This window comes from Kwoniella newhampshirensis, chromosome 6, assembly GCF_039105145.1.
Source record: "Kwoniella newhampshirensis strain CBS 13917 chromosome 6, whole genome shotgun sequence".
NCBI lineage: Eukaryota > Fungi > Basidiomycota > Tremellomycetes > Tremellales > Cryptococcaceae > Kwoniella > Kwoniella newhampshirensis.
Window position 1 is genome coordinate 360,676 of NC_089960.1, and position 22,127 is coordinate 382,802.

Sequence of the window (22,127 nt, forward strand, 5' to 3'; positions counted from 1 at the left end):
GTTTCATCGTCTGTTTACTCTCGTTCCAACCCTCTTCTTCTCGTTGGACTTGGTCCATCCCACGTCCCTCCTCTCCCTCTCCCTTTCTCTTCGCTTCTGAACAAGACCAAAAGCCATCCCGTACAGACTTCAAGGTTCGCGACTCGTCCACCCTGATTCTGACGTCAATTACAGGGACGTCCCACAACGAGTCATCAATCGATCCGTCGATCAAAAACAAACAAGCCAATTCGCACTGCTGATCGTCTTCCCCAACCCCTCCCTCCTCCTGCTCTTACGGAGGAGTGGAAGGTTCTGCATTGAGGGCGTATGTATTCCGATCGGCTTACCATATTCACTCGGCCATCTGGCTGAGTTCTCACGCCGCCCGCTGTTGATAGGCGGTCCCATGCTGCCTGAATGCAGAGGCTGTGGACGCACGAGGTAATCGTTATGGGACGGATCACGTCCGGCCCTTTCCATGTTCTTTGTCTGTCAGGCAGACGAAGGGGGAAAATTGTCTCAACCGGATTAACTGGAAAATGTGAATGGCCACGACATACATCGGATCGGACCATCTGCTCTCGTTGGATGACAGTAAAAATAAGCATGCGCAGTAGTTAGCTGGATAGTACCAGAGACCTAGTCGTACGCAAACAGTTTTTGGAATGTCAATCAAAACGTATTCATCATCTGCTTGCCTACGTCTCCACGGATCTTTACTCACCAGTGTTCTGTATTGATTACATCGCTTAGACACATAGATATATGAAGGTCATCTTCACTGTTAGACCGGTTGTGTAGTCTGTACCTCGATCCTTCTCCTTCTCCTCTCGGTCCCAAAGCTCATCTTGACGATGGGTTTGCCGGCACCTGTGGGCTACCTATACTGGTACACCACTTCCATTATCCTTTTCGTCCTCGCCCTCCTCAACATCACCTCGAAGCTTTATCACCACTTCACACGACCTATCGCTGCATCCGGTTCCACCCTCACAGCACCTCCGCCCGCACCCACTTCGACTGAACCGAAACCTCTACAAAAATCGTCCGCACCTTCAATCACCACAGGAAGAAGATCGATACCTCGTTCCAGACTATATGGACAGGTTCGAAGGACCATCCGGGCGGGCACTGTTTTCTTGGACAAACATGTCTTCTTGACAGCTCTCACCTTGCCGTCGGTACGATTTTGGGCAAAGAAGGCTAAAAAAGTGGCGTATCCGACGACAGAGGTCGCCTGGAGGGTCGGGTACACTGTTGGGTTTCTGGTGCTCTCATTCTATGGCAGTGAGTGAATGATCCCCGCTGAGCTGTACATACTAGCTGAACCACTTTCTGATGAACAGCTGGTTGGGGGACATACGCATGGTCGAACCAAGCTGCTTGGGTTGCCGTTGCTCAGGTACCGCTGATCATTGCCTTGGCTGGGAAAAACAACATAATCTCATGTGAGTCGTTCGGACGTCCTACCGTAGCTACTGCAGTTGATCATGTTCTCGCAGTCCTGACGGGTATCTCTTACGACCGACTCAACTATATACACCGCGCTGCTGGAAACCTGTGTCTGCTTGGAGTCTGGATTCATGCAGGTGGACATTGGAGTAAAAGCCACGGCTGGAACGATGTGACCTGGCATACAACGCTTGCCAAATGGGTAAGTGCTGCTTCTTGTGGGGTTCAATCTCAACATCGCGCTGACTGTGATCAATACTGATATGCGGTACCTCAGGGGTGCACCGGCATGCTCTCTATCACCCTTCTCGCCCTCATTTCGTTGCCTGTCTTTCGCAGAAAGATGTTCGAGTTCTTCCTCGTCATGCACATCGTGCTGGTAGCTCTCATGCTCGCGGCCTTTGTGATGCACTGGCGTGCCATGGACGTATGGATCTACGTGAGTTGGCGTAAGCATCTCACTGCGGCTGTCACAATGGCTGACAAACCTCTCTACCTTAGCCTGGCGTTGGTTTATGGGCTGCAGACCGGCTTCTCCGGGTCGCTCGGTTAGTAGTACTAAACAAGCTTTGGATCCGACCCTCCCTATCGCCATCGTCTATTCACTCAACGGCAAGTCTCACACTCCTCACTCCGTCTACACTCTTGGTCCGCTTCACCCAGCCTTCGCCACATCTCAAATGGTCAGCAGGTCAACATTTCTACATTGTCATGCCTGGAATCTCTCGTCTACCTTGGGAATCCCATCCCTTCACAGCCAGTACCATTGCCAAACATCCCGAGAGAGGCGCAGAGGCCGGAGAGCTGGCTTTCATCGTCAGAGTCAGAGATGGTTTCACAAAGAGGATGAAGGATCAGGTTGAGAATGCCAGGAAAGAGAAAGGGTTGGGACTGGACGAGAAATTTGAGGTGGACGTGAAGGCAGCTGTGGACGGTCCTTATGGAGTCAAAGCGAATCTGAGGGGGTATGATGGGATCCTGATCTTTGCTGGTAAGTGTACGATCCCTTTTGTAATATTATTGAACACGAGACTGACAGAGAGTGGTGTCATAGGTGGATCTGGTGTTTCGTTCGCGTTAGCACACCTACTGGAAGTGCTTCGTGAGATTCGGGAACGGAAGAGCAGAGTCAAATTCATCTCCATTGTGTGGATGGTGACTTCACGATGTGAGTGGTCTGTGAGAGATTTCAATGTGTTCTCACTGACTCATTGGTATTAGTGCATCTCGAATGGATTACACCATTGCTCAAAGGCCACCTTTCATCGCTTCCTCCCGATCTGTCTCTTACGTTACATGTCCATGTTACTGGCCAGTCGTTCCCTCGGATGTCAATGACGACCCTTCCCCAACTTCCTTCAGGGGACTTCGCCGCCTACCTCGAAAATCGAGCGAACGAGGCGCCGGCCCATAGAAAACGTCGACGAAGTCGATTCATGTCGACATTCTCTTGGGCGTCATGGACGGGTCCGGCTGCTCGAGCATTGACTGGCGGAACCAGACCGGGGACGAGGAGAGGAAGTATGATGCCATCTGAGTCTGGGAGGTCGGATGGGTCAGGGTCGTCCACGGGAGGACAAGGGGAGAAGAAATCGTCAAAATCTAGCAAGGCCAAGAAGTTCGGCTCGATGACGGTTTCCGACATCGGAAGACGAGAAAGTCAGGGCCAACAGAGCAGCAAGAGTGAGAGCGAAGATGAGAAAGGGTCGTCAACTGGAGGCAGTCGAAGACAGAGCACCTCGGCCATCGCTTGGTCCGATGGGTATGCGGGCAATACAATCCCCAGTGGTGGGCCTGGATCCGAAGCGGTTAGCTTCCAAAATCCGTTCGGAGGCTACAGCATGACTGGCAATGTCCATGTTCACGGTCATGGTTATCAACCGCCGGAAGGGACTGTGTCGAAAGTCGTGCCAATCATCGAAGGCGAAGAATTGGAGATTGTACTCAATCAACCTACTCCCATGGAAGGGGTGCAATCCACAATGGAAATGAGCGATGCCCCGCCAGTACCATCGCCACCATTACATCACGACGATGTTGATCCTCACGAACGTCCGCCGACAGCTCCATGGCAACCTATCTCCCCGACTCGTCACGACTCTCCGTTACCGGCGGTATCTACCCCTCCAGCACGGGTCAGACAACTGTCGATGGCGGAGAGTCATCATTCCTCCCCCTCGCTGGGGATCGGAACGCCCCCTACTCGAGTACGACAACTGTCGACGACTGGCACCGATTCTCGACCTTGCACTCCCCCTACGACTCAGCAGCCCACGCCACCGCCACGTACTCGTCAGATTTCCATATCAGACGAACCACCTCGTCGACATTCCACTCCGCTCTCATTCACTCCAGCTGGTCGTAGAGGTTCCGTGCCGTTACATCAACCTTCGCCCACTTTACGTCCACGAGGCTCGATCTTGATTCCTCAACCTGTTGCTCTTCGAGGTCGACCCTCTTTCCTCGACACGGCGCATCTGGCCGCACCTGACATGTCCCGGTCGTCCTCGACCGCATCAGGAACATCGATGGCATCATTCACCGAGCCGACGCCCATCGATCCTGTCCAGCTGAACCAACCCGAAACCCTCTCGAGACCATTGACACCATCATTGACATTCCAACAACTGGGGCAAGAGACCAATTCCTCTCCCGACGAATTGCGCAAGTCCATCTCTCTGCTGGCGGCGATACCCGATCCGCACGTCCGTCGCGAGAGCATTGCGGCGGTGTTGGGACCTGCTGAGTTGGCGCTGAGGAGGAAGGCGTCGGAAGGTCTGGAAGGGGTGGTGAGATGGCATGAGGGAAGAGCGAACCTGAAAGAATCAATAAAAGAATTGATGGACAGTGTGGCTGCCTCGTTGGAGTTGGACTCGAACAATGAAGAAAGGGAGGGTGACGATCGAGAAAAAGGATTAGGAAGGGAGAAGGACGGGAATAGGACCGGGACGAGGACGGGAGGAAGGATAATGGTGGGAGCTTGTGGACCTAGAAGTCTTTTGGACGCCGCGAAAAACGGCGCAATGGAAGTCATGGATGCGAAAGAGGTGTACGGAGGAGGGGTCATGGTCGAGTATCATGCAGAGACGTTTGGATGGTAGGCGGGTGAGCAGCGAGCAAGCGAGTCGGGGCGTGTAGGTCATGGTATGGTTCGCCGGCGCTATCTTCTTTGGGCTTTATTCTTCGTTCGTTCGTTAGTTCCTTGTGCTCTTATCTCTCTCTCTTTTTCTCTCTCACACACATATAGATCTTGATCAGGGCATCTACAAGCATATATTTTGAATGTACTAGTACTACATAATCACCTGGTGTCCACCTATGCTTCACCTCATCATGACATCCGTTCTGATAACAGTACGAGTGTCGCTGTTGCTTTCGCCAGAGGAGGACAAAGAGAATCACGCATTCATCCCGATACTTACCTTGTCCGTTCAGTCCAGTACTATCGTTCGCTCCATGCCTAATGCCTGAACTTCTGCACGAACGCAAGTCATCAGGATAAAAGGAAGCGTATAGCAGTGAACAGTCAATCGTCTTCGCTGATCTACCGCCGGATGATCGATGATGCGATGGTCGGGTCGATCGAAAGAGTCGTGCTATCTCCTTCCCGTGTTGTGGGTTGGATCGGCGCTGTATCTCGGGTGTATGACAGGATCAATTCTCAACTTCCTTGATATTACAAAGACCATGCATGCGATAACATGATTCATCCCTCCCTTTCCGCGATAAGAAAGGAAGAAAGAAAGAAAGAGAAAAACTGGGCTTGCCCACAGATATATACAACGTTACATCCCCCGCTTCGTGTGACTTCCCTACCTACATTTCCAACTACACGCTTCCGGAAACTTGATCACACTTCTCCTGTCGTCAATCATCCCTTACACAACCACATCGCGATCAACCGCCGTTTCAAGCCATGTCCATGGCCGACTTCATGTCCACTCTAATCATCTACAACTCCATCTCCATCGCCATACCTGCCCATTCTTCTCCTTCATTCTTCCTCCTCTCCTCTGCCTCTTCGCTCGAACCCTTCTTACCTCTTCCCCAACCATCGTCCTCTTCACCTTCCTCATCATCCTCTGGTAAGTCCGCAGCACCACTTCGAACTGAACTGCTAGGGACTGCGGTGTTGATTGCGCCGAACATGCCACCGCCTACCATTCCTGCTTTGAGATAGAGAGGCATAGTCCTGTTTGGTATGGGCGACATGCCGTTGTTCGGGATTGAACCATTACCAATTGATCCTGATCTGAAATTGAGACCCGCCATGTCGGGTAATGATCCAACCGATTGTGGAGTAGCAGGTCCAGGGATAGACGATGAAAGAGAGGAAGAGTTGCCACGCGGACGGGTGACCTGGATACCGACGGGTCGAGTAGGTCGCGAGTATGGCGAAGAAGCACCGTTCTTGATACCCAAACCGGTCGTTTGAGGAATGTAAGGCTCACCAGCGCCCATAGACGAGGTCGTCGAGTCTGAACCTGGGGAAGACTTCCTCTCCTTCATATTTCGCTCTGCGAGTGTACCAAGGCTCAAGGGCTCGCGTAATGATGACGGAGTCAGAGGCTGGATGACAGAGCTTGGTGGTGATCTTAGAAGTGACGGATCTCGGTTACTTCGCGCTGGCTTAACCTTGGCATTCTCGCCAGCAAGATGGGGCGAAAGGACAGCAGGCCACAGTGACTTGTCATTCGGTAGCGAACGGCCTGGATTAGCCGTGGGATCCAAATGGGCGAGAATAGCAGCGGCCTGAATTAATGAGTCAGAGAAAGTGTCACCCTCGGAAAGGAACGACTCACCTCAAGCATCTGTACTTGTTGGTGCTTGCTCATACTCAGTGCGGTCGGTTCCTTCCAATGTGGGCTGTGCTCCCATCGATGCTTGATCAAACAACTCGGATGACGGTATTCCTGGAGAGGAAAGAGAGTCAAATCACAAGTCCTGCCATTCTTGTGACCGCAACGAGACAAGTGATGATGCCACTTACCTTGCCACAATTCTCGCATTTGAACACCATGCCCTTTCTTCTTCCTTTGACACCACCACTTCCAGTCCCAAGTGCCAATTTCTCCCACTCTTTCTTGACTTCACCATCCTCATCATCCATATCCATGTCGATGTCCGCACTTACACTGCGTCCGCTACCTTCGCCCTCATCGTCATCGTCACCGTCAAACTCCATGTCCAGCTCAATGTCATCATCGTCTGCGGGTGTAGGTGGAGCCTGCCGTAAATGAAGTCCATTTCTTGCAGGCAAAGAGGCGGGAATGGCTGTTGTTGATCGAGAGTAGGGTTGGGAGGGACGACGGTCTGTCCTTGCGAAATCGAAGAGTTGAGGAACAGGAGAACCACTGATAGTGGGTCGACGATTGGGAATGGGAGTAGACCCGGAGTATGCAGGAGCTCGACTGATTGCCATTCAAGCGGTTAGTTCTGCTGTTACAGCCCTTCCAGTAGTACTTGATTGCGGGAGCGCAGCAGCGCTGTGCATAAGAAGCGGGCAGAGAACTCACATATCCTTGGCTACACCTCCCAAACCAAGTCCATTGTCAGCAGTCCCGGTCAAACCCAGCTTGCCTCTGCCCAGAACACCGGTGGTTGAGGAACTCATCCTCCTCGCTTTGGGTGGTACAGCCCCGTTCTCCTTCTTCTCCACAATGGTAGCAGGGACAGTGGGCGGTCTCGAGGAGGAAAGGAAGGAACTTGAGTTTGCAGGAACGGAGGAAGGCACAGCATGTGTGGTGTTCGTTGACTTGGTCGCGGGGAGAGGGGGACGTGTGCCAGCCGGAGTACCACCTGACAGTGATAAAAGGTCTGTGACATAACCGCATTTCATGAGTCTGTGAGTCGTCAAGATATCGCACAAGTCACTCACCGAAGGCATGAGCATGCATATCACCGTCGTCTCGTCCGTGTTCGCAAGGGGGAAGGAAAGAAGGGTGAATTAAGTCGTTCTTCCCAACCTGTGCTATATTTGGCGATTCGGTCTTGGTTGGTTTAGGTGATAGTAAGACGGGAAGAGTTGATGGCTGAAATAACCGAGTTGATTGTGCGAATAAGATGGACAGAGAGTCATTCGAAATTTTGGGACGACAAGAGACAAGTTGGAAGGAAGACCATTGGTGAAAGGAGCGATCAACATTTTGGGAAAGGGATTTCGAATGTGTTTCAAACACACAATGAGAAGGAGCAACGGTCGCCGTACACAGGTCAGCATATGTCACTCGTTGTATCACACAGAGACTACAAGATGATGAGGAGGAGTATCTCGTCGCTGGGGAGGAGAAGTCACGAGGACAAGGAACGATGAGACCAATGGGACCTCGGTCGGACACATGCGGGAACGATGTCCGGTCTATTCCTCTCTGTGCTGTGCCAATCTCAAAACAGTTCCGACATACCTCTGTCAGGGGGGTTTCTTGAGGAGGAGGCGAGCGCCATGACTCCAAGCCGCCAACAGGTGTCGCGACAGTCATGGTGGAGAGGAGTGCTGGGACAGAGGGGAAGGGGCGGGGCGGAAGGCGAACCGTAGTCTGTGATCAAGTCGGTCGGTCAAAAGTATCAGTCAGCGCGGGGACTTTTTTGTCACTTTCCAACTTTTTCCTGCTGCGGGCTTCCCCTTTGTTTGCCAGCCCGGTTTTGCGATCATCAAGAGCGACTCACAGCCAGAGGAGAAGACAAGCTGTGGATTGTACTGCCTTGTCGATGGATAGTTCGGTATACGAGTCAAGCAGAGAGGAGAACGAGTATCAGAGAGAAAGAGAAAGTCGAGGTGAGAGTGGGGGTGTCAGGGAATTATTTCGAAATATCTCGCTGTCCTCCAAAAGTCAGGTGAGACGTTGCAATTTCAGAACCCACACACAGACACACCCAGACACACAGACACACCCATAACAACAGACCCTGAAATCACGCGGCTCAGCGCGGAAACGTCCAAAAGCACGAATAACAGTTACATAAGCATCACACCTTGACCGAGGAATTACTTGTTGAAGTAGAAAATCCCTCATCTACCCTGTAAGCACGGCTTCCTGCAGACTGAATAATACACCGACAACATCGTACAAAAGCTCGCTATTGTCTGGAGACGGGATGTGGGGAAATTCACCCATCATCTATCTCTTTTCAATGGATTGAACCGTGCAAGCCGGGTGGGTGGGTGGGTAATCTACGCAAGTGCGACCCAATCGAAAAGTATCTCGTTTTATTTCGAGCCCAGGTCTCCCGGTGGAGGAGATGCTTACATACGACAGGCCAACCTTTGAGCAGAAAGAGGGCGGAGGAAGCGTACAGAAGTGGAGGGTGATCATGTTATGCCTGTTCGTATGTGGGATGCATCTACAAGGAGAATCGCCGTCCGAGCCCGTTGGAACACACGGTAGAATTATCAGGCTCTGCAGTCAACAGGAATCTGACACCGTGGGAAAACCAGACCTCCCTGCATGCGCATCCTAAAGTTGAGCTTTGTGTTGGACAAGCAATTGGAATGCTGTGATTGTTGCCTGACTTTTTGGCAATCGTCAGATCAGATATATCCCTAATATGTCGGAAGCTGGACCGTCAACGCAGCCACAAGTACCGCTGCATGTCCGTAAACCCAAAGCTCCCCATCCGTCCGCCCTGCTAAATTCGCGCAAACGAAAACTACCGCCTCCACTACCTCCCAAACCAGCTACCTCGTCGCATCCTTCTGCAGCTGCGACACCGAGAGGTATAGTCCGTACCTTACCGATCAAACCTCTACAGGGGGTGTCGAAAACGAGGAATGACGGTACGAAAGATGGATTTGGCAGAGAGGTGATCTTCGTGACGCGCAAGACGGGTTTGGGAGCTCTGATGGGAAGATGTAGAAGTTTGGTAGTCGATGAAGGGTGAGCTAGATGCTATCTCGCGCAGTAGAGATCAAATCAAGCTCATCGAGGTGGAAACTCTTCAGGTATACGTCCCTGAGACTGCATGCTTTAGGAGCGGCAATCCCGCAAGCTCTTCTTCTACTATACGCTCTGCTCGACCTCTTACCATATCCTGTGGGGGAGAAAGGCATGTGGTACGAGATCAAGACTGGGAGTGCAGAATGCGTCGATGAGATAGACAAGACAGCTCCGGTGGCGAACGCCGACGGGAATGACAAGGATGACATGGCATGGCTGCAGAATGTGGGGGATATGGAAGAAGCAGCACCAGAGAAGAAAACTCGGATCAAGGTGAGCTTCCGCTCAACCCAATGAAGGAGAAGAATGCAAAGCTGATGTAGTGAACCATACATAGTCTACTATACAGATCGACATTCACACAAGTCCTCGACCATCACGGAGTAAAACCGTTGGCCTCGAAGCGGATACGACGAAAATGCAGAAGAAGACAGCTGCTCGAAATAGACCTAGTAAGAAACGACGTCGAGCTCTCGCCACACGCATAAGGGGCGAGAAAGACAGGGTGGATGAAGAAGAGATGATGAATGTTGGTGCTCATGTCGATAATGGCGCCGATCAGAAAGGCTTGGTTAGAGTCGGAGAGGACGAGGATGAGGAAGATGAGGAGATTGAGATGGTAGAAGAGCGGTGATGTAGTATGTAAGAGCGGTTTCGACGAACGTGTTGTACTCTGTGCCATCCGCCCATATGACATATGCATGCTTAGCACTTGGCTGTGCTATGAGACGCAGGGTGATCGCTCCCTGTCGATACCTAGAACAGTATCTGCACGCAGGGATTTCAGAGCCACGGGCTGATCGGAGTTCTGCGCCGGCTATCGGTTGAGCCCCTCGAATTGGAATCTGACGAAATACTCTGGGACCTACGTCTTACTTGGTTGGAGTGGGACATGCCCCCTCTCCCTCCCTCCACCCCGGGCCCAATCTCATCGACAATAATTCACTGATGCATAGAATCAGACCCCTATCTATCCACTCGCTCATCTCACTACTACGTTACAACACATACGTCGAGTCAGACGGGCTATCGCACCCACGCATCTCAATTCGACAGATCACGCAGAACGATAGGCGTTTGAACGTACGTTTCGCTGGCGAGATCGCGCAATCGTGTGCACGGCCCCCTCCATCATCCTTTCGCCTCGCAGTTTCAGTTCTCCCCTTTCTTGGTGACCGATCACGCAAAGTCGACTGTAGCGCTAGCTCGACCACTCTCTGTCGTCTGAAAAGTACTTCGGAGACACCTTGCATATGCCAGCACTCTGCTTGTCCTTCTTGTAGGTCAGTCGTCGTTTCCCTTCTCGACTGCATTGGTCATCATCTTTCTGTCCTGGAGGAGAGATATAGCTACTCGCCCTTTCGACGGGGATCTTTCCTCCAATCCTCCTTTCTTACTGCACTTTCTTCTCGTTCCATGCCCTGTATGCCATTCAAAATGATCACCTCACTTGCTATCGCCCGCACAATCCTTTGATCTTGCCATCCCCCGAATGCCGAAGCTGTGTCAGATCTTCTCGGACGCTTCCACATTCCTCCGACTCGGTGTAGAGACACAACTCACACACATCACCTCCTGGGTTTCCCCTTCGATCGCATCCCTTGTGACCCACTTTTACATCCGCGGTCGACGGAGTAGGGTACCACAATCGTGCAAGGTCCTACTTTGGCCTTCCGTGGTCAGTCTTTCTGACTAGATCAAATCCATCATCCTCTTCTCTCTTTTCCTGTATCCACTATCGACGTAAAGCGTAGACAACATGCTAACGTATGTGACTTCACCTCATCGTCATCCAGACATCCTCCATCGAACACGTGAAACACATCAGCTGGATCTTCGTGAACCGCCACCGCAAAGTCCACACCATACATCACAAGTCGACGGTTCATTCACCTCAGCTTCTACTCCGACGTCTCGCCGGAACTCGTCCGCCCCGCTTTCCCCATCAGCTAGATCGTTCAGCCCTTACCATCGCAATCGACCACAGACCGGTTCTCCAGGAACTGGACTAGCGACCTCCCCACGTCAAAGACTCCGATCCGTTCACCTTCCCCCTTCGACTAAACCATTTCATTTTCACCATATAGACGAGAACGTTGCACAACTCTCGATAATCCCTCACTACGGAGAGCGAATCAATCAGGAGCCCCTACCGTCGTCACGACCGGTTGCGTTAAGCCGCATCATGTCTCGTCCTGGGTCATCGGGTCATCGACCCACACATATTGCTCTGCCCAACAACAATTCCACCCCAAATGGTTCACCTCTTCAAACCCCTACCGGGGGAGTAAGCAGTGCTGTCTCCCCGAGTTCTCCTCGACACAGTTTCCTTGGTTTCATGCGGACCAGAAGTCGAGCAGCGACAATCACCAATAGTCATTCTGCACCGAATGTTCCTGGATCGCCATCGATGGATAGGAGCAGTATGGGGGCAGTGCCAGCTTCGCGAGGTGCGACTTCTCGAGAACCGTCAGCGGGTCCAACGGGTAGAGAACCAGGTGTGACGAGGAGTATCAGTACGCCTCATAGTGGAGGCGGATTTGGAGCGCCAATGGTGGTCAATGGCTTGGGCATCAGCAATGGTGAGTGACGATCACCCTTAATGACATCTGCGATGCCTCTGATAATATCTGTCTCCTTTCAGACACGCCCACTCCTGCAGCTGAACAGCTAGCAACCCAGACTGCTACATATGTCCCGTCTGCAGAAGGTTCCACTTCTGCCAAAACCTACCGAATTCGTCTGGTGCCCAATCTTGAATCTCAACGCTCATTGGCCTTTGACCCTGTCGTTCGCGAGCTCTTACCCATCGTCGTCCCAGCCGGTATCACTCCGACTGTCGCTGCTCAATCAGTTACTGCAGTCGGTCCGACGGTGAATGGTCGACCGCCAGCCCTCCTTCTCAAAATTGGAAGATTCACTGATAAGTCGAACGCTCAACAAGCTGTCTCTGGCACTTCAGCAGCTGGAGCGAATGCAACAACGGGCCCGAATGGAGGTCGAGCAGGTCAGACGGCAAGCTTGACCTTGGCAGGTGGGGGAGGTGATGTATGTTCTGGTAAAGTCGCCTTCAAGAGCAAGGTCGTCAGTAGATCACATGCAGAAATATGGTGTGAGCCAGGTGGCAAGGTAAGTCATTCGTTTCTATGATCAGTGATCAGAGACCTAACTCGCACAATTGGCTTTACGATCGCCTAGTTCTATATTCGCGACACCGCCAGTAGCTCGGGCACTTTCCTCAATCACATCAGGCTGTCCAGCCCTAACACCGAGTCTCGACCAACCATGCTCAACGTGAATTATTCCCATGACCTTCTGCACAAGACAGCGTCACTAATCATGCTATTGCGATCAGGATGGAGACGTGCTCCAGCTGGGCGTCGATTATCAAGGCGGAACGGAGGAGATGTTCCGATGCGTCAAGATGAGAGTGGAAGTGGGACGGGAATGGCAACGTGCCGCGAATGAGTTCAAGTGAGTGGAGTCAGCCAAGATACGACCGACTTCTAAGAAAACGGGTTTGATGACATAGCTGACATCATGTCATAGCACGAACGCTCTCAAGCAACTAAAGGCACTAGGTGGTGCCGCTGAGCCGAAAAGCAAGTCCACTGAAACTCCGTCGAAGAAGCCGAAAGCGAGTGTGACGGACTGTTGTATATGTCTGTTCTCGGTGACTGTGTGTCAATCGTTGTTCATCGCGTGAGTTGACATGAACGCTCTGGTACGAATGTCTTGACAATGGCTGACTTGGCACAATCTCCCGACAGGCCTTGTTCGCATGTCTTCCACTACAAATGCATTCGACCTCTTTTACTGCAGCATCATCCGGGATTCTCATGTCCTCTTTGCGTGAGTGACCGGTCGTCCAACACACATGCAAGTGACCAGGTGACTGACCAGCTTCACGAGTGTAGCGGACCTTTGCCAACCTAGAAGAAGACGTTGAGATTGAGGAAATCGCCTCTCGACGAGCTTCCATCATATCGCGTAGACCTTCGAACCACTCCATTAGATTACCGACTTCCAGCGACAATCCGTCCTCGCCCGTTAGCGCTGATGTTTCAGCCTCCGGGCAACCCTCGACAAGTATCGGTCTAGCTGGAGTAGGCAACGGGTCCGCCAGTGTGGACGAGCTACTCGCGGGTGACAGTCAAGGCGGTGAAAGCGGGACTGCCAGTGCCAGTGAAGAAGGCGGCGCGAGAATGACCGGATCATCAGCATTGGCAAGACAACAAACGGCGGTTGCTTCCCCTGGAGCTGGTGAAAGTGGAGATGTGGAAATGGATGTCCCAGAAGCAGTCCAAGAAGAAGGAGGAGAAGGAGGACAAGAAGCATCGGAAGATAATACGCTCGAGACTGATCGAATCGGTGCATTACCCGTATCCATCGGTCTCGGTCTCGGGGCACGAATGCCCAACGGTGTGTCAGGAGGCGGAGAAGGAGCCCTCAGTTTCTCACAAGCTGCAACCCCTATGAACGATACGTTTCTGGCGACTCTGGCCCCAGGAATGCACCAGAGATTAGCTTTAGCAGAAGAGATGACGGGACCTGGAAGTGGGGAAGGTTCAGATGTAGGTATGGAAGGTAGTCTCAGTGCGAGTGGTAGTGAAGGGAGACGGAGCAGGGAGGAACCGAATCGGGAAGAAGCCGAAAGAGGATTGGTGAGAGGTGATATAGATATGATGATGTTTACTTGATCGTCTTGGTTGAGTCGATCGGAACGAAGAGACAAGCGAGTGGCTGCTTTGGTTGTGTCTGTCGCGGCAAGAGGGCGGGGGTGGGTGAAGGACGAGGAGAATATACTGTCTGTTTGTCCGTTCAGTTTAGGAAGTTATGATTGTTATTCTTCATGCAAATTTGTATCGATTATGCCTTTTCTTCCGGTCCAATACAGAGGCGATGCACAAGGCATAGTGGGAGCAGATAGTGTAGAAAGTATCATCGCTGCGACGGATGAAGGTGAGGGGAGGGTGGTGGAAGTGCTTGAGATGCTGGTCGTTCATCTTCGACTCTGCTATACTGCACATTACGCTCAGAGCCTAGTGAAACGTTTTCGGTCTGCATTACTCAAGTATGAGTTGTCCGGTGAAGGAGGAGAAGCCAGTACTTTGAACTCAAGCTTTGGCTTCTCTGCATGCCCCTGAGATGCATGGTGATCACCTCTCACTGGTCTGCCTGTACCATTCCACACATCATCACAAGAATTGCATGATCTCGACCGTAACCCATACTGATACTGACATGCTTGGCCTGCTCCTCTACGTCCTATCGCCCCCTCCCAACACGATATGATACCCTGTCTAAGCCTTACCAATGGCTTGCATAGCCTTCAACATCAGTTCACCGATCTGAGCCGGACTCTCCGCAATGACCGCACCGGCCTTTTCGAGCGCCTTGACCTTGTCCGAAGCCGCACCTTTACCGCCAGAGATGATCGCACCCGCGTGACCCATTCTTCTACCTGGAGGGGCAGTCCGTCCCGCAATGAACGCAACGACGGGTTTCGGGTTGGCAGAGCTCTTGTTGTGTTCTTCCAGATAGGCAGCAGCATCTTCTTCCATGGATCCTCCGATCTCACCGATCAAGACGATACCTTCGGTTCGAGGGTCGGACAACAGGACTTTGACGACGTCAATGTGCTGAGTTCCAGGGAAGGGGTCACCGCCGATACCGACTGTGAGAGATTGACCGAGACCGACAAGAGTGGTTTGGCTGAGATGAGTAAATGCGCGTCAGTAATGTAATTTGAGGCCAGACTTTATGTCCAGGAATAGGTCGACTCACTTGACGGCTTCGTATGTAAGGCTACGTCAGAAGATATCAAGCTGTCAGTAAGGTTTCCGCCATGAGCAAAGGGGAACGGTGACTTACGTTCCGGACCTAGAAACGACACCTGGTACGAGGAACAAAACGTCAATGACCGCTATCTTCATTGATATAGTAACTCTGCCGCTGCAGACTTACCAATCTTTCCCTGCTTGAAAATGTGTCCAGGCATGATACCCATCTTACAACCCTCACTGATGATACCGGGACAATTACCACCGATCATCCTGCTTTTGCTCTGGCTCTTGAGAGCGTTCATGACCCTGATCTGATCCCTTTGGGGGATACCTTCCGTGATGGTGACGATCAGCTTGATCTCGTTCTCGATAGCCTCGATGATCGCGTCGGCAGCGAAAGGAGGAGGGACGTAGATCACTGAAGCATCCGGTTGAGCCTCGTTGACGGCGTCTCGGACAGTACCAAAGACAGGAAGACCGAGATGGGTTTGACCAGCTTTCTGCGTTGGGGAAATGTTGGTAATGGGTGAGAGTCGAGTTAAACCAAGATAGCAAGGAAACGAGAGGGAGATTTAGTCGCATTAGCACGATCAGTCGGAACAGAAGTCATTTATGACGCACTTTGGGGTTGGTACCACCAATCATTCTTGTTCCATAGTCAATAGCTTGTTGAGCGTGGAAAGTACCCTACGCCAGAGAGACAAGCAGGTCAGAATTGGCCCTGGTCGCAAATTATGATTCGTGGCTCACAGTCTTTCCAGTGAAACCCTGTACAAGAACCTTGGTATCCTTGTCTACGTTTTGGAGCGAAAATCAGCATTCTAGTAAGCTGCAGTTCTTCAACAGCGGTATCGTTACACAAGACCACCCATTGGCCGAGTATCGCTGTTTGCTAGATGTAGAGGCCAACGCACTGATGAGGATGTTCTTGATGGTATCGTCATAGCCGGCCCTAGCAGGGGCAGAAGTAGCGAACGTTCTGGCTGCACCTGCATGACACGACGAAAGTCAGTTTCCGACATGTTTGTTGACCTTCTTTCTCATGACAGCGTTATCTTTGGAAACGCACCGGCAGAACGAGCGACACCTGTAGCGGAACGAAGGGATGTTCGGAGCATCTGAGGACGGCGCAAAGAATGACGGTGAGCTTTGACCGGCCCAGTGAGTGCTCTTGGAGGAGGTCGTAGCTGTACTCACCTTGATTAGATGTAGGTGCGGGGGAGTCGTCGTGGGTTGAGAACAAGTCGTGGATGTTACTTGTATCGGTTGTATGGTGTGGAAACGGTTGAGCCGCCGGAGAGCGAGAGAAGTCTCAGCACTCGGTTGGAACGGGGGCGGACATAATTCCGAAAGACCGATCACATAGCCACGTGGGACACGCATGGACAGCAACATAAGTCAGAAAGAGACGCGTCTAGGTGTTGAAATGTCGAATTGGAATTGAACATTATATTGCGCTTGACACTGGACAGAAACCCCAGAGCACAGCTGTGGAAAGGGTCAACATCGTGTGAGGGTAGGTGGCCATGTTCATGATCGACCAAGCTGACTTTCAACAGTATCATCGACCCCATCCCCAGTTGCTGTACGATCTCACACTCTCCGCCTCCATCTGATCTACCCGACCACCCATCACGATGTACGGTGATCTCGCATTGCAACTGGTGACGGCTTCCCACCGATCCACACTGTCCACCACGCCTCAACTACCTCTACCGAAATATGCGCTCCCTCTCATCCTTTCCATCTGTCTCGAAACACGTCAACTCGGGACATCGATCTCCACCGCTGCTGAAACCCACGGCCAAGTCTCCTTATCCCAAGATCGAGGCTTGGTGTGCAATCTGACCGTTCAACATCTTGCCGCTCGACGGAACAAACGATGCTTATTGGCCTATCTATCGACAAGAGTAGGAGGTGTCAAAGAGAGATGGTGGGATGCGGGTGGTGGTCTGGCTTATCTTCTGAGCCCATCGACATCCGTGGCGGTAAATCCAGATTTGGACGCTCCAGACCTACGATCAGCATTGAGTCCACAAGAGCTGGACTTCCTCAGAGGATACAACAACTTGATGTTGGACTATAAGAGCGATTTCTTAGACGTGCTCGATCTGACAGCAGGGATCGAAAAACCTCCGGGAGAACTGATGGTGGATGTGAGAGTGATCAAAGACGCCGGAGAAGTCATATTGGAAGGTGGGGAAAGGGTCGAATTTAGAAAGGGAGAGAGGTTCAGATTAGCAAGGAGTCAAGTGGAAAGATTGATCGTCCAAGGATTCTTGGAGGAAGTCTGAGGAGAGCGAGACTTTCCAATGTCAAATTTCATTGGTGTATAAATCTATATTATTGATTGTTGTGAAATAGTGTCAGGGCGAGGTGGTGTATCGTCATGCAATATCTTTTTCTGCTGCTCTTTGTTCTTCTTCTTGCCCGCTCACCAGACTGACACCCGGCTCACTTCGGTAATTCCGCACCACCATCCACTGATCTAGCTCTCTGTCGAGGCTGGACCAACTTCAACAACGCCTTGACCAGATCCCCATTCCCGGCTTTCAGTCCCTCTTCAGCTTCTTCTTTCGATATGCCAAGCTGTGTGACCTGTAGCGGCAAGGTCACGACATCAACTTTGACGATACTGTGCCAGGTGTTTACCATCAAACCTACGATGTAGTCCACATCCTCCCCTTTCACTCCTGGCACAGACGAAGCTTTCCCCACATCTAAAGCTTGCATTGCTTTCTGAGCCTTCGCACCTTCCTCTTTGGTGATTCTCCTCTTCTCAATCTCCAGCACAGCGTCCTCGAGTTTTTCTGCGAGTCCGTTCGGCGTATCAGTCATAGACGGTTTTCTATGATCAATTACCGGACATACGTTTGACATACGACCCTCCGTCCGCAAACTGTCACAATCCAATCAGCCACAAGCTCATGATGGAACGCTCAGCTGTCACTCACATCCATGATAACCTCTCCTTGAGGTACACGTCCAGTGGAACTTGATGCCATCTTGCCTATGCTTCGTGAGGTTTCAAAGAGATCATCAATCATCAGAAAGGAGCAATTGAGACTTTGACGGACTGTTGAAAGGTGGCTTTATTACGTAAACTAATCTAGACGCTGAGCCCCGCGTTCCGACGCTGCGTCACAGCGGGTGACCATGCTGTACATTCTACTAACATCTGGACATCCTCATCATGCCCTCTGCCGGACAAAAGACAGAGCTTCGGTAATCGAGACGAGAGCGGATCGTCCGCGTTCTCAAAATATCCACAACCAGTAGCGTTAGACACCCGCTCGTTATACTCAAAGACTGTCGGCATTAACCGGGCGCCATTCACTTTCATCTCAACATGTCGTTCCAATCCCCCCTCATCGCCATCCCCAAGAAGACCACTCAAGATGTAGACTGGACCGGCCCTATTCGATCTGTCATCGCCCACTCGTATGGCGAAGATCCGAACAACTACACGGAGGAGTGCTCAGTGCTACAAAGATGCCGACAAGATGCCGTCCGAGGTGCGGGTAGCGATCAGACGGGTGAGCGAGCTGGATTTGATTCTTTTCGCCGCTACACTGACATAATCTGTGCAGCACGAGACTTGCTGTACAAGTATTTTGGCCAACTCGAGCTGCTTGAGCTGAGATTCGCCGAAATCAAAGTTGCCTTCCCTTGGTGGGTTACTCCTTCCGATGACAATGTCCGATGATTATTGATTCGTCCATCTTGGGCAGGAACGATGCTTTCACCGACAAACTCACCACTCAGACCTCTCTCGCTTTCGAGAAAGCTTCCATCATCCATCTCATATCTTCCGTACTGTCATCTCTCGCTCAATCGCCCTCGCGATCCGATCCAGAAGGTCTCAAACGTGCTTATACGAATACTCGCGCTTCGGCCGGCATGTTGACCTACATCAACGAAAACTTCCTGCACGCCCCATCAACTGACCTCAGTCGAGAAGTCGTCCATCTACTCATTGGGATCATGATGGCTCAAGCTACAGAGATCTTCACCGAGAAGCTCGTCGAGGAGAAGAAAGCCCCAGCCCTGGTATCTCGAAGTGCCAATTCGTGTGCTGCAACATACAACACTGTTGTGGATGAAATGAAGGATTTCCAAGGGAAGGGCGTGTTTGATAGGAATTGGCTCTATATCGTGCAGATCAAGACCAAGCTCTTCAGCTCTCTGGCACAATATTACCGATCCGTCGCAGACAGCGCCAGCGGGAAACATGGTGCGGCTTTAGTCCGCCTCAAGGCCGCTGATACGCTCATCCAAGAAGCCCAAAGACAAGCCAACTCCTTCAACTATACTTTCATCCCTTCCTCCACACCGACACTGCCTCACGATGCGGCGACGAGTCTGCACGAGATCACCAAGGCACATGCTACTCTGTGTGCCGAGGCAAAAGAGCAAGCGCAGAAGGATAATGATCTGATTTATCACGAAGTGTTGCCATCAGAAGCATCACTTCCCGCTATCGAAAAACTGCCTGCTGCAGCACCGATCACCATCCAGGAGATATATGGAAACCCGGAAATTACGAAATTGATCGGTCCGGACATCTTCATCCGTCTTGTTCCTCTTGCTGTGCACGAATCGGCATCAGTATACTCTGAGGAGAAGGCAAAGGTCGTTCGAGGCGAAGTTGAAAGAGTAGAGATCAGTGAGGGTGAGATTTGTGCTGGGTTGGAACACCTTGGTCTGCCCGGTCAATTGGGCTTTTGGAGGAAATTGATAGACGATGATGGTGATAATGGAGAAGGTGGTGAAATCCAACTAAGTACCGCGGTGAAACAACTCGTGGAGGAGGTCGGACGGAGTGGCTCTGTAGAGCGGGAGCTGAGAGAGTTGGAATCGGAACGGGGCAAGTGCGAGCGCGAATTACGAGAACTGAGCGGACTGCTGGACAATGAGAGCAGAGAGTGTGAACGAATGAGGGTGAGCCAGATATGCCCAGCTGGATAGTTGAAGGGAAGCTTACCAGAGCATTCGTTTTCGCAGGCCAAATATACCCCTCAATTCACACAATCGCCTTCGGGTCCACAGACCGCTAACTTCCGTTCAAACATTGCCAACAATCTCTCTGCATTGTCCTCAGCAGGCTCATCGGACTCACATCTGCTCTCCATCTGGAACGGTATTCAAGCCGAAGTCAATCTGTTATCTTCAGGCGTATCTGGCGTTGAGAGAGCGGCCGCTCAGGTCGCTGTTAGTGGGCAAACTGCCCCTCAGATTGACCAAGGGATAAGTCTCCTGGATCTCCAGGAAGACGAGGGACCAAATAAAAGGGGACCTGACGATAAGGAGAAGGAGGAATTGAAGAAAGCTATCGACGGGGCGACAGAGAAGATTGATCGACTGGGTAAAATCAGGCGGGAGAGAGACGAAGTCCTCAAGGATCTCAAGGAGAAGGTGAGCGATATCTTGACTGTGCATTTATGCCGACAACAGCTGACATGTTTGCTCTCAGATACAAAGCGACGATGTCTCGTCGCTGCTTCTTCTCAATCGCCGCTCCCAGAATGTCGAACCACAACTATTCGCCTCGGAACTGGAGAAGTTTCGCCCTTATCAGGGTCGCATCGCGGCCGCAGTCCAAGCATCGAAAAGCATTCTTCAAGAGCTCGAAATGCTCGTCAGACAAGTCGAGAAGGGCAAGGGTATCCGTGAACTACAACGAGGGACCAAAGAGCGAGCAAAGCGTGTCAGAGACTGGGAGAGGAAATTGCAGGAGGCTGGAGAAGGTTATTACGAAATTCGAGCGGGGCTGGGCAAAGGCATGACATATTATGGGAGTTTGGACAGGGTCATTCAAGATCTTAGAAGGGAGATCAAAGGCTTCGTCGCCCAAAGAGAGTCCGAAAGGAATAGGATAGTTGGGGAGATCGAAACGAGACAGCGATTGGGCAGTTCTCCTCCTCCTCCGCCGCCGTCCTCAGGTGGCCGCGGTCTGGAGGAACGACTCGCGGCACTATCAATGGGCAGCTCGTCGTCGCCCCTGCCACCACAACCGCCCAGACCTATGACGTCCTCCACCCCTGGTCTCCCTCCCCCTCCGCCCCAAGCTTCTACGCCCCACTTCGCACCTCCACCGCCACAGCAGAAATTATCCAATCCATACGATTTCAGCGGCCTTTCCAATATTCCTTCGGCTTTCTCCTCCTCATCTCCCGTAAGCTCACAATCCCCCAGTGGCTATGGCCGCCAAAGCGAACAGCCACAGAGACTACCGTCTTACGGTAGTCCGAGCTACTCGTACGCGCCACCACCACCACCTCAACAGTCTTCCAATCCGTACCCGCCTCCACCACCTGGTCCTGCGCCGAGAACGCAGCCGCCGCAATCGTATGGATCGTACGCTGCAACCCCGTCGCCAAGTTCCAACGGATACGGTGGTCAGCCCTCCTATCCTTCTCCTCAAGGTCAGGGTTACACATCTCCTCTTCAACCAGCATATGGATCTCAACCCCCCCAGCCGAGCTACCCATCTCAGCCTCCACCTCAAAGCTGCCCCTTGCAACCCCCTCCCCAGACATACACTTCTCTAACACCGCAGCAAGCATACCAAACACCTCCGCAATCACAAGGTGGCTACTACCCCGCACCACCCTCTCGACCGAGCTACACATCTCCTCCGCCACCGCCACAACAGACACAACAACAACAATATCCTTCATACGCACCTCCACCTTCAGGATACCAATCCCCTCCTCAGCAGCAGCAGCCGCCGTATGGGTACGGAGCGTTTAGCTATCCCAATGGTCAAGGTCAAGGTCAGCAGCAAGGTCATCAGGGGCAAGGTGGGTATCGATAGGGAGTAAGACTGGAGGCATGGGGACTATTGTGATGCATGGTATGGCACTTGACATGCTGATGTTAGCTCAATGATATCTTGCGTGGTGTTACTATCTACTGATCTTCAGACAGCTGATAGGACCTGAATGTTTTTTCCTTTGGTATACGGTGAAGT

At 51.9% G+C, this 22,127-nt stretch overlaps 8 protein-coding genes across 8 annotated transcripts; 5 read left to right on the forward strand and 3 right to left on the reverse strand.

Annotated features, from left to right (window-relative positions):
• Positions 1 to 836: 836 nt before the first annotated feature.
• Positions 837 to 4,535, forward strand: IAR55_003322 (uncharacterized protein; the record flags this gene model as incomplete). The annotated part of the gene is made up of 7 exons (XM_066946429.1): positions 837 to 1,269; positions 1,329 to 1,430; positions 1,485 to 1,636; positions 1,712 to 1,873; positions 1,936 to 2,425; positions 2,489 to 2,602; positions 2,656 to 4,535. 7 exons carry the CDS (start codon positions 837 to 839, stop codon positions 4,533 to 4,535), a joined length of 3,333 nt encoding a protein of 1,110 aa, XP_066802821.1.
• An 850-nt stretch (positions 4,536 to 5,385) lies between these two features.
• IAR55_003323 (uncharacterized protein) lies at positions 5,386 to 7,913 on the reverse strand (the record flags this gene model as incomplete). Its single annotated transcript, XM_066946430.1, has 6 exons — positions 5,386 to 6,186; positions 6,237 to 6,347; positions 6,425 to 6,845; positions 6,951 to 7,251; positions 7,313 to 7,466; positions 7,839 to 7,913. The coding sequence occupies 6 exons, from the start codon at positions 7,911 to 7,913 to the stop codon at positions 5,386 to 5,388; spliced, it is 1,863 nt and encodes a 620-aa protein (XP_066802822.1).
• Positions 7,914 to 8,979: 1,066 nt separating this feature from the next.
• IAR55_003324 (uncharacterized protein) lies at positions 8,980 to 10,002 on the forward strand (the record flags this gene model as incomplete). Its single annotated transcript, XM_066946431.1, has 3 exons — positions 8,980 to 9,308; positions 9,374 to 9,641; positions 9,706 to 10,002. 3 exons carry the CDS (start codon positions 8,980 to 8,982, stop codon positions 10,000 to 10,002), a joined length of 894 nt encoding a protein of 297 aa, XP_066802823.1.
• A 1,125-nt stretch (positions 10,003 to 11,127) lies between these two features.
• IAR55_003325 (uncharacterized protein) lies at positions 11,128 to 14,068 on the forward strand (the record flags this gene model as incomplete). The annotated part of the gene is made up of 8 exons (XM_066946432.1): positions 11,128 to 11,294; positions 11,694 to 11,950; positions 12,013 to 12,497; positions 12,567 to 12,662; positions 12,724 to 12,842; positions 12,918 to 13,070; positions 13,139 to 13,220; positions 13,286 to 14,068. The coding sequence occupies 8 exons, from the start codon at positions 11,128 to 11,130 to the stop codon at positions 14,066 to 14,068; spliced, it is 2,142 nt and encodes a 713-aa protein (XP_066802824.1).
• A 603-nt stretch (positions 14,069 to 14,671) lies between these two features.
• Positions 14,672 to 16,272, reverse strand: IAR55_003326 (uncharacterized protein; the record flags this gene model as incomplete). Its single annotated transcript, XM_066946433.1, has 8 exons — positions 14,672 to 15,083; positions 15,156 to 15,176; positions 15,243 to 15,264; positions 15,336 to 15,654; positions 15,776 to 15,841; positions 15,905 to 15,948; positions 16,069 to 16,143; positions 16,224 to 16,272. 8 exons carry the CDS (start codon positions 16,270 to 16,272, stop codon positions 14,672 to 14,674), a joined length of 1,008 nt encoding a protein of 335 aa, XP_066802825.1.
• Positions 16,273 to 16,791: 519 nt separating this feature from the next.
• On the forward strand, positions 16,792 to 17,448 carry IAR55_003327 (DNA replication complex GINS protein PSF1; the record flags this gene model as incomplete). Its single annotated transcript, XM_066946434.1, has 1 exon — positions 16,792 to 17,448. One exon carries the CDS (start codon positions 16,792 to 16,794, stop codon positions 17,446 to 17,448), a length of 657 nt encoding a protein of 218 aa, XP_066802826.1.
• A 160-nt stretch (positions 17,449 to 17,608) lies between these two features.
• IAR55_003328 (uncharacterized protein) lies at positions 17,609 to 18,159 on the reverse strand (the record flags this gene model as incomplete). Its single annotated transcript, XM_066946435.1, has 4 exons — positions 17,609 to 17,752; positions 17,819 to 17,964; positions 18,026 to 18,053; positions 18,109 to 18,159. The coding sequence occupies 4 exons, from the start codon at positions 18,157 to 18,159 to the stop codon at positions 17,609 to 17,611; spliced, it is 369 nt and encodes a 122-aa protein (XP_066802827.1).
• Positions 18,160 to 18,503: 344 nt separating this feature from the next.
• Positions 18,504 to 21,971, forward strand: IAR55_003329 (uncharacterized protein; the record flags this gene model as incomplete). Its single annotated transcript, XM_066946436.1, has 5 exons — positions 18,504 to 18,690; positions 18,745 to 18,826; positions 18,886 to 20,095; positions 20,159 to 20,569; positions 20,628 to 21,971. The coding sequence occupies 5 exons, from the start codon at positions 18,504 to 18,506 to the stop codon at positions 21,969 to 21,971; spliced, it is 3,234 nt and encodes a 1,077-aa protein (XP_066802828.1).
• Between the last annotated feature and the right edge of the window lie 156 nt (positions 21,972 to 22,127).